Raw genomic sequence first — 11,574 nt, 5'->3', positions numbered from 1 at the left:
TGGCAATTTTAACATGCTATAATAAATCATCTGTGGGGTATTTTGAGCTAAAACTTCACATATGTACTCTGGGGACACCAAAGACTTATTTTACATTTTTTTAAACCTCTTTAACACTCCTGTGAGTCAAATAAACTCTGGCCTAGTGTTAAAAAGTTAACTATCTTATGTACTCTGGGGACACTAAAGACTTATTTTACATTTTTTTAAACCTCTTTAAGACTCTTGTGAGTCAAAGAAACTCTGGCCTCATGTTAAAAGTTACATCTTGTCTTGAGAGTGTTAATTTGACTATTATAAGTGTGTAGCTATATAAACTCTGAAAAAGTGTTGGACTTTTTGCTGTGCAGTCAATGTAAACAGTTATATTTGTTTTGTAAGTATTGAAGTATTGTTGATAATAATATTATGCATTATACAAATAAAAAATATATATATATATAATATATATATATATATATATATATATATATATATATATATATATATATATATATATATATATATATATATATATATATATATATATATATATATATATACACACACACATTTTCCTGCCCATTTTTTTCACATTTAAGAAAATAAAGTACAAAACAGGTTATCCTTTGTCATTCATTCAGGACAAATAAAAGAAAGTAAAATGTCCATCTCATTTTTGAGGATAACACCACCTGGATGAATGTTCTCTTTGTTGTAGTGACAGGCTGTCATTTGCCACACATCTAGAATATAAACACCAACATCCTGAAAAGCCCACCGTAGAATTGTGTCCAACTGCAAAGAATACCAGTCACTGCCAAACACATCCTATTAGAAAGACAGAAAAACAATATTCATTATATCAATATACATAAAATATACTTTTATTTATTTACATAAATAGATACCCGCGTGTGTGTGTGTGTGTGTGTGTGTGTGTGTGTGTGTGTGTGTGTGTGTGTGTGTGTGTGTGTGTGTGTGTGTGTGTGTGTGTGTGTGTGTGTGTGTGTGTGCGTGCGTGCGTGCGTGCGTGCGTGTGTGTGTGTGTGTCCAAAATACTTACCCCAAAATACCGGCTTAGTTAGTGACCCCCATCTTTGACATAATTTGAACACTGAGTATAGCATGGCTAACAATGTCATCGGTTAGATTTAAAATGTAAAAAATGTATGTACTAATAATAGAATGTAAAGCTGGAAGTCACTTTGGATAAAAAACATCTTTAGGGGCGATTTATATTTTGCATCAAGTTCTTATTCTGTGCTTTTTTAGACACAAAACGTAAATTGCCCCTTAAAATCCATGAATGTAAATGTAGTTTTCACCACATAATCCAATTTATACAATTGATACTATTAGACTCTAACCTTAAAGCCAGTGTTGGCCGTCTTGATTATAACAGTAGTTGCTGGTGCACGCTGTAACAAATCTAGTACCGCTTTGCGGATCCTCAGCACTCTTTTGGTGAAGTAATCTAGAGGAAATGTCGTAAAGTGGATCCCCAGGTGAAAAACAAATACAGTATGAGGTCCTCCAGTCAGATCATCAATCTCATTACTGACATAGTGCAGATTAGTAACTTCTGTTTTACGACTTCGTAAAGGAACACCGTGAGCCCTCCAGTGTAAGTCAATGTTGTTCTCCACATCCACTGCTATAAGAGGACCTGCCTGATGTAGAACATGCAGATTCATCTGCTTTAAAGCTGCAGTGAGAAACACCAACAATGATTATGACGCCATATGATTTTTTTTATATAACTTAATATTCAAGTACACATCTTACTTGGTACAATTTTCACCAGTAACTCAAACCACTGTCTCAAGGTAGAGTCTCCCATCATGTAGATGTGTTTGTCTTTCAGGCACTGTGTTGTTGTTTGGCTAGTAAAATGACGGGTGCTGCACACCAAAGATGTCCACACATCATTCAGGTAAAAGCCAGCAGGAACTGGTGTATGCAAACCAGGGCGACATTTCTGTGTTACATCTGCAGGATGAAGTGTTATAGTGAGTGTACATGGTGTAAATGCACTATCAATATAATTTTAATACATGACATGTACACAATTTAATTAAATAAAATCTAGAAATCCTGAAAATTCATCTAATAACACTCCAAAAATGGCTGGGTTATTTTTTACACCCATCCAGGATAAATATTTGAAAAAACATGCTGGGTTAAAAATTACCCAATGTTGGATTGTTGTTATGCAACCATGGTTTATAATACATTTACATTTAGTCATTTAGCAGATGCTTTTGTCCAAAGCAACTTACAAATGAAGTAAACAACAGAAGCAATTATAGCAACAAAAGAACAGCAATACATTAGTGCACTGGAAATAGTCTCATCAAGTCTAACACAGAATACATAGCCAAGGGTTGGTTAGTCATTTTTTTAGGAATGTATGTAAGAATGTACAAATTATAAAGGAAAATAGAGAAAGATAGTAAGTCCTACTGTATATTAGAAAGTGAGGTAATGGCAGAAGGGTACGTAAGGCTGTATAAGCAAGTGAAGGTAAGGGGGTGCTGACCCAGTGATGGTTTTAAAGGCCAGGAGCAAGAGCTTTGAATTTGACGCGAGATGCTAAGGAAGCTAGTGTAACTTGACAAAGAAAGGAGTGATGTGTTTCCTCTTTGGCTCATTGAAGACCATTCTTGCTTTTGCATTTTGAATCATCTGTAGGGGATTGGTTGTGAAGGCTGGAAGTCCAGGGCAGGACAAAAGCTTAGACTAGGACCTGCGTAGCATGCTTATTTAGGAAATATCTAATTTTCCTAATATTGTGAATGAATCTACAAGAGCTAGTGGTGCTGTCAACATGCTTTGTGAAGCTAAGCTGATCATCAATGACCACTTCCAGGTTTCTAACTGTCCTGGAAGGGGTGATGGTCGAAGAACCTAGCTGAATGGAAAGGTTGTGATGAATCTTAGGTTCAGATGATATGACAAGCAGTTCTGTCTTCGCAAGGTTAAGCTGGAGATGGTGATCCTTCATCCAGAGTGAGATGTCCCACAGGCATGCTGAGATGCAGGCAGAAACTGTGGGATCATCTAGGTGGAACGGCAAGTGGAGTTGAGTGTCATCCGCATAGCAGTGGTACGAAAAGCCATGTTTTTGAATTACAGAACCCAGGAATGTCATGTATATCAAAAAGAGCAGTGGCTCAAGCACGGAGCCTTGAGGTTCCCCCAGTATTGAGACTTTGGGGTTCGGAGATGTCACCTTTACAGGAAAACGTAAATGACCTACGTAAGAGGTAAGACTTGAACCATAGAAGCACCATGTAAGAGACACCCATAGCCATGAGGGTTGACAGGAGGATGTGGTGATTGATTGTGTCAAAAGTGACAGATAGATCCAGTAAGATCAACACAGATGACTTGGCGGCTGTCCTACCTGCTTTAGGGCTTCAATGGCTGAGAGCAGTGCAGTCTCAGTGGAGTGACTGCTTTTGAAACCAGACTGATTGCTATCCAGGAGGTTATTTTGTGTGAAGAAGGGGGAGAGCTGGTCAAACACCACGCATTCAAGAGTCTTGACGATGAAAGGAAGAACATAAACAAATCTGTAGTTCTCTAGCATAGGAGGATTGAGTTTGGGTTTCTTCAGCACTGGGGTTATCCATACCTCTTTAAATGCTGCAGGGAAGGTACCAGTGGAAGGAGATTAATTGATAATGTGGGTGAGAGCAGGGATAACCGATGGAAAGATGCCCTGAAGGAGATGGGTGGGTATGGGATCTAGTGGGCAGGTAGTCAGATGGTTAAAATAGGAGAGAGAAAGAGGGAAGCAAGCATGCCTCAGAGGTTTGAGTATGCCCAAGAGGCGGCTTAAAGAACTGACTGCTGATAGTATTTGTTTTCTTCACAAAGAAGGAAGCAAAATCATCAGCTGTTAAGTTAGATGAAGGTAGGGGGCAGGCGGACAAAGAAGAGTAGAGAAGGTCTTGAAGACAGTTTGAGAGACAGGTGAGCTGTTGATTTTTGAGTGATAGTATTGGGTCTTACAGAGGAGACATCCGTGGAGAAGGAGGCATAAAAGAGATTGATAGAGACAGAGGTCAGTAGGATCTGTGCCAATTCCTCTCTGCAGTCCTGAGTCTGGAGCGATGGTCACAGAGAACCTCAGATAACCAAGGGGCAGATGATGTGGCCCGGGCTGGTCCAGATCTCAAAGGGCATAAACTGTCTAAGCAGGATGTGAGTGGAGCATAGAGTGTGGGTGGCGTTATTTGTATCTAGCAGAGAGAGTTGTTTGGGAGTGGGGAGCGTGGAAGAGACCACAGAGGATAAGCAGGAGGGAGAGAGCGTGTGCAGGTTGCATCGGAACGTGACCAATGGGTGATCATGTGCAGTGACTAGGGGAGTTAGGTCGAGCTCAAGAGTGAGGAGGAAGTGATCAGGTGTATGTAGTAGGGTGAACTGGGTGTAGTACGTGTAGATAAGATCTAAAAGATTACCAGACCTGTGGGTTGTTGACTCAGCAGTTATGGTTATTTCAATATTTACCCAGCATAAGTGAAGGAAGAAAGAAGTATACCCAAAAATAAGGATTCTTCCAGTAAAAAATAATACTATTGAAGTCAATGGGCCTCTGATTAGTTAGGTTACAAGCATTGCCTTAAAATATCTTATTTGTGTTGATCAGAACAAAGAAATGTATACAGGTTGAACAACATGTTGAACAACATGATAGTAAGTAAATGACAGAATTTTTATTTTTGGGTGAACTACCCCTTTAAAGCAACACTAAAGAGTTTTTGCTCTTTGCTCCCCCTACAGGTTGGAAGTGGAATTGTCCATTACCACTAGTGTAAATACTGCAACAAAGCTGGCTCTGATTGGATTGTAGGTCTGCCGTAAAGCAAGTTTTTGTAGTTTTCACTCGAACTACAGGACCGTGACCCGACGGTTGGAAACTTCTTTAGTGCGGTTTTGGCCAATAGAGTGCTGCAAAGCGAATGTTCACCCTGTTTCAAGATTAACTTTTATGGAAACGTTATTTTAAGGTAAAAAAACTCTTTGGTGTTGCTTTAAGTGGACACTTGGATGTAAATGGTCTTAGAACAGAACCTTTATTATGATGCCTGACATGAACATTGCTAACCTTTCACCCTGCTTTATAAACCAAACCAAATTGCCAATATGTCTTTTTTATCTATTTTGGAAAGATCAAAGTTGCTATTAGTAAAAAGTGTGAATCCTGTATCAAATGCCAACATACCAATTGTTGTACTTCCGTTAGAGGTAAGAATCTTGATTGTGTTTTTTAGTCCATTGATACCCTTGTTGCTTGGATTCCTGTCAAAGACAACATTTCTATTATATTGTTTTCCCATAGCTTTTTTATTGTTCAAACAGTAAACTAGATAATGATGGAAAATAATCAAATATCAGCAAATGTAAAAGATAATAATATACAAATATAAATTAATTAAGCATTAAATAATCTCACAAAAACATTGCTTCTTTGGCAGTCACGTGGTTGATATACTGTCCAAAAGAGTGATACACACGAGCGCTGCATGGCAGTGATTTTGGTCTCTGACAGCGCCATTCTTCTCCAGTGCGAGAATCTTTGTATTCACAGCAACAATCTCCAATTTTGATCCTCTCCAGTCCATTCTTGTCTGACTTCACATTGCACAACACTGTTTCTTTCAGGCGGGTCCCATTCGGTCCTGGTCCTTCAAAATATCCAAGGAAAGACACTCTGTCAGAATCAGTAGCTCTGTGATGCTTGAGGACCTGCACAGCTTCACTGGAGTGGATCAGACGCACAGCCACCTGTGCCTCTCCAACCCACGGCAGAAGAAAACGCACAGAGTAGGAGCCGTTGAGCAAATCCACCACCTCCCCAAACACACTGGCCTGTGGCAGAAGAACATTCTTAATTCCCAAATAAATGTCCTTGAAGATTAGATAAAGATAAAACTCAGTATAACAGCAAACATGTAAGAGATACCTTTTTAGATGAGAACAGCTTTGCTTGAAAGAAATCCCCTCCATAACGTTTAGGTTTATTGTTAAAGTCTCTGGCATGGATAGTAACAAAAAGCTCCTCCCCTATTTGGTAGCTGTCTTTCAGGTTCTGAATGATGAAAGTGGAGTGACCTGGACTTGTACTCATAGACACATTTGTAATTGATCTGTCTGGCCCAGCCCAGTAGAGAGTTTGCTGTAAACTTGAGTAACTTTCTGAACTGATTCCAAATTCAGAGTAAAATGAACTTGAACTTGACTCTGAGTCTTCTGAACTGATTTCTATCCGAACATCTGCAGGAGAGGTAGAGGAGTTTCTGGAGTTGTAAAGTTTTGCAAAGGGTTGTGACCAAAAAATGTGTGGAGGTTGCTTGTTTTGTTTACGTCCTGTATAGGACCATACAATCTACAAACACACAATAGACGATTATTAACTCAGCAAATTCAGTGAACAAACAACGTTTAATAAAGGAGAATGTTAACGTGAGGGCTATGAATGCATTAAAACAAATTGTTGAATGAGACAGAAAGGAATTTCAAAAGGCTGTCAAGTTGATTGACTCACCAGAAAACATATTAGTACAAGGCAGATCCCAGTAAACATAATTTTTAAACAGGGTCTCTCCCTGTTGACTGCAATAGACATAATGTGCACATTAAAAAAGTGGTACTTTACTGACATTACAAATAGGACACATTCAAAGATTTTGAGAGTCAAATTGTAACAAAATTAGTTTCTAATTGATTTTTAAGTAAAGGGAAAAATAATAGAATAAAAAAAATCACAATTTACGTCATTAAAGCTTCAGCTTCATTACAGATAGATTCATAACTTTAATTTAGCCCATCAAAATAAATAAATAAATAAATGAATGAAGATTTTCGCGCACCAGAACCGATATCATTACTGTATACCATACACTGCAACTACTTTAAATTCATTACAGATTTAGACTTGTTGTCAAAATTACGATTCTATTCATTTGTGTCCTTGATTTGTGCAAACAAAAATAAGGAGAATAACTTACTGTATTGTTCTCGAGTTGTACGTTTCATTTTATGAAAGAAAGTATAACATAAAAATGCTGCTTAAAAGGACAATCAGTAATGCGCGTTTACAATGTTGTCTCTCAGCATGCCTTTGTTTCTCCTTTTCTCTCCTTGTTCAACCTGCATACAAATGATATTATTTAGCGTATAAAGCATTGTAAGTCTTACCCTAATTTAATGGAAGACCTAAAAGAATTTTCATGTCCGATCAGGTCGGACGAATCTGCAAGGTAGCCTAAAAAAAGAAAGCAAATATTCTTGCTCGCTATAAGTGAAGTTTATTTAACGTAATTCGGGAGTAGAATTGTCATGTCATCCAACCAATCAGCGCGAAGAGGTCTCTAGACATTCCTCACGTCTGTACCATGGCAGTTTTTCGCAGCATTTCTCCACCCTGGGGCAGCCCAAAATTATCGCCCCAAAACAAACATCAAAAATATTTAGAAATGTAATTAAAAGTGATATGAAAATGTAAAGCAAAACTTTTTACATTTTTAACATATAAGAAATTAACAAATACGAGGAAATAAAAAATAGGCTACGTTTCTAGAGAGATTTATAGACGGGTTGCACGGCGACGTCATTAACTGGTTGCGCGCGCAACCGAGAGGCAGAAAAGAGAGACGTGCATTGTGTTGTATGCTAGTAGCGGTGTTTCTAAGTCAAAATGCCAAGGAGTTTTTGCGGGGAAAATAGTACCAACAGAGTCAGTGCTGGGTGCCTTATGTTAACATACCAGTAGATGCGACTATTACGTTACTAGCCTACCATTATAATTCATACATGTATGACAGTAACGCTGCAAAAATAAAGACAGAAAAACAGATCCAACTAAAATCAAGTTTTATTTTTATACAAACAATAAAGAACGCTTCAATAATTAAGGTTGTTGCAGTAGCGGATCAGATCAGCAAGCGGGCTTTCTGCCTCCTGGATGCGCGCGCACCCTGTAATGTTTGTAAACTTGCAACCCGTCTATTAACATGTTGATGGCTTGAGCGTTTTGCTGAAAGATTCAGGGCTACACTCCGCGGCGAGTCCGCGACAACTACCTGCAGACAGGTGTCATGAGCAATTCGGTCCCCCCGGGCAATTCGGTCTCCCCTAGGATCCCGATTGGTACCTTAGCACTAATGCCTTCTCAAAAATTTGTCATTGCGATATCTCGCCTGCGTAAGCATAATTACGTTGTACAAAATAGAAGCATACAATTTTTTTAAAATAAAAGTTAACCAAAAAATAATATAATAAACTAATATTCATGTTGCAGAAACGTCAGTACTTTTGTGTCATCATCTGCTTTACAAAAACAATACTTAATTTTTGTAAATTATTAACATACCTTACGGAATATATTTTTAAATAGTAAAAGTGTAGTAATCATGGGTTACAAATTATAATTTGAATGTGTGATTCAACTATGTAGTAATCATGTTTCGTATAAGTAGCCTAATTAATGAGTAAGTAATTGTATAAGTAGACAGTAAAAAGTGGAAATGGTACATAATATCTAAATAATAAAATGACACAAGCAATGTGTAGATATCCCACCTATAGCCTCATTTATATACTACTATATGAAACATATCATTTAAAAGACATCAATTGTAATTTTAATCACGTTCTAACTACATAAATCATAACGCGATATTGTAGGAATTGTAATAACTACCCATGAGGAGTTTTTTCAGCCAATGGAATCACACGGGGGTCCTAGGGGAGACCGGATTGCCCGAGGGAAAATTGCTCTTGACACCTGCCAAGATCGGGGCGTTGTTCTGACTAGTATCAACCGTGAGAATTTATATGGATCTCCGAAATCGGATACTGTGACAGCCGAACGGGTAGGTGACAGTATAGGCACTGAATCATGAAGGCATTTTTATTCTATCAAGTAATAAAAACTAAGTTTATATAAGTTGGCTATTGCATAACATCTTATGTAACATTTTGTGTAGCCTATAAGGTTAATTAATTATATAATATACTTATAATTTTTGTCTCATTACCCTACAGCTCACATTAAATCTCTGGCAAAAACGGGTAAACTTTATTCTTCTTATTAGGCTATCTCATCTTTAAAAGATATCCTGCTATGTACGCCGCAGCTCAAATGCACTTAATAAAACAATATATAAACACGTTTTATTTTCAAATTACTCCAAATTTAGAAGTTATTTTCCTTAATTTAACCGGCGTGAGAGCGCAACGACGTAAATGTTTTGGCATAGCAAAATAGCATAAATACTTTCTCTTTCCTTATTGGTCCGTATATGTCGTGCCAAATAAAGAACAAACATACACAGTGCCCTCCATGGGACAAATAAAAGGTAAAACTAAAAAAGAAATGTCTAAACATTACAAGGTGAATGACACAAAAAGTACAGAATGTCACATTTCATTTTCACCTTTTTTAACATGCACAATTTACCAACCCAATAAAACAACATTTGAATTTGAATCTAATGTGATCATAATTAGACCATTAAATGACAAGTGTGAGGAACTGTGTCCTGATGCATTAATTGTTTACACATAAAAAGCATGTGTAGTAGCCTATCAGTTTGATATTGTGTCTGCAATCTAAGTCTAACACACATGCGTCAGGATGAAAGGTTTGTTGTTCTTTGATGAAAAAGCATTAAAACATAATCAAATGTTATAAAAATGTTACAGTCTGTCTTTATGACTGATATTTATTTTACCAATTTCTTGCAGCAAGCAGAGAAGTTTATCTTACATACTAATAATGCTGCTTTCCCAGGGGCACAGTGGACTGCGTCAGTAAACACAATGTATAGATATTGTTAAATGTATAGTCATGTTTTATGAATATTTTTTTAGACAATTGAATTTACCAAAGCTAGTTAAATAAGTTTATTTAATTCATTCAAAATATGCACACATGTGTGAAATCGTTATTCCCACACATAGCTACTACGCAAAAATATTACGCAATAAGTTATATATATATTTAACTTAAAAGAAAGAATCCAGAAAAAAGTGCAGGCTATTAGTTGGCATCTTTGCTTATTACAATCGGTTGTTTAACATTTCTCATCATTAAACACAGCTATAGGCTAATGTTAAATGTTTGCTTACTTTCATTTTTCCTCGCACTTCCGCTAATTGTCTCCACTCGTTGCACTTTGGAGCTTCTGTGATTTGCGCCTATGACTGGTTTGATCAGATTCGATTTGTCATCTCGCAGTCATCCACGCAGATCTATTAGGTGTGAGATCACACTACCGCGAGATTGATTTAAAAGCATGGGCGAGGCTAGCCCCTTTTTAGGGGTGCTGTATATCACTGTATACCACCAGTACCGGTAAGTTATTTTTGAAATCACTAACTGTCTGACTATCAAACTAGACAATAAATATTTTTTTAGATTGTCACATGTAGATTAATATGAAGGGGATAACGTTTTTAACCCTTAGTGCAGGAGTCACAAGTGTTTTGTTTTAGACATAATAGTAAAGGTAATGGTTCGATTAAAGGACTGTTAAAAGAAAAGCTGCAAATTAACAAACTATTAATAAACCTACCATATGTTGTAGGCATATTTTTATAAATTAGGAGATTTGTCATTTTGACAAAGGCTTAAAACGACACACTGTATATTCACATAAAACCATACCCACACTGCTGCTGTAGCCCACCTTTTGTCCTTATACTTTAATATGGCATTAATGGCAAAAAAGTGCTAGCTCGCCACTAATTAAAAATAAAAAGGTTGGCAAAAAAAATGCATCTCAAAACTCATCAGATTGATGCTTTAAAACAGTGGTTCTCAAACTCGGGTCCGGGGCCCCCAGGGGTCCGCGAGATGGTGCCAGGGGGGCCCCAATTTTATGGCATTTTATCTACATTAATTTATCATAAACCTAAAAAAAATAAGGCTTCTAACCAACAGCACTACTTTGTATAACTTAATATGTTTTGTTTAATTAAAATGTTAAATATTAGAACAGTTTTTTGTCATAAATTTTCTTTGGGGGGGCCGGGAAGGAATGCACCGTACACAAGGGGGGCCGCACACGGAAAAAGTTTTAGAACCACTGCTTTAAAATATGTAATTTAAAAAAAAAATGCTCCCAGACCCTAGAGGGGTAATTTTCTTCTCATCTTTTTCACCCCTGACCCGTTTTCATGCCTGAAAGGTCTCCAAAAAAATCTTGGGGTTTTTGGGGTTAGTTGAACCAATGTTAACCTGTTAGCTAGCACTTATATTTTTGAGCATTTTCTGAAAAACGACAACTCCAAACTAAAACATCTGCAGCTCTTAAACCCTATGGTCTATATTCATAATTCTGGTCTTGTTTGAAACTAGACACTTGACATATTGTTGCCTAATAGTCATAACAACTCAGAGTAGTAAAGAAACAGAGTAAAACAAGGTAAAATATACATTAAATGACTTCCGTTTTTCTTTAAATAACATTCACTTAGCAAAAAAGGTATGAAATGGTCATGTGAGACACCTGGGGACACCATATAGGTGAACTGAATGTCTGACCATGCTGTGATTCAAATTTGAGAATGATACTC

The 11,574-nt window shown here is 37.2% G+C and overlaps 1 protein-coding gene across 1 annotated transcript; it reads right to left on the bottom strand.

Moving 5' to 3' along the window:
- Positions 1–552: 552 nt before the first annotated feature.
- Positions 553–11,196, bottom strand: LOC129438268 (NXPE family member 3). Its single transcript, XM_073863122.1, has 8 exons — positions 7,002–11,196; positions 6,539–6,606; positions 5,957–6,379; positions 5,447–5,862; positions 5,216–5,292; positions 1,768–1,971; positions 1,350–1,687; positions 553–810 (listed from the first exon to the last, which is right to left on the bottom strand). The coding sequence occupies exons 1-8, from the start codon at positions 7,027–7,029 to the stop codon at positions 616–618; spliced, it is 1,749 nt and encodes a 582-aa protein (XP_073719223.1). The 5' UTR covers positions 7,030–11,196; the 3' UTR covers positions 553–615.
- Positions 11,197–11,574: the final 378 nt, after the last annotated feature.

Source organism: Misgurnus anguillicaudatus, chromosome 24, assembly GCF_027580225.2.
Source record: "Misgurnus anguillicaudatus chromosome 24, ASM2758022v2, whole genome shotgun sequence".
NCBI classification, from domain to species: Eukaryota; Metazoa; Chordata; class Actinopteri; order Cypriniformes; family Cobitidae; genus Misgurnus; species Misgurnus anguillicaudatus.
Note: the sequence above shows the minus strand (reverse complement) of the source record. Positions and strands in the feature narration are given on the sequence as shown.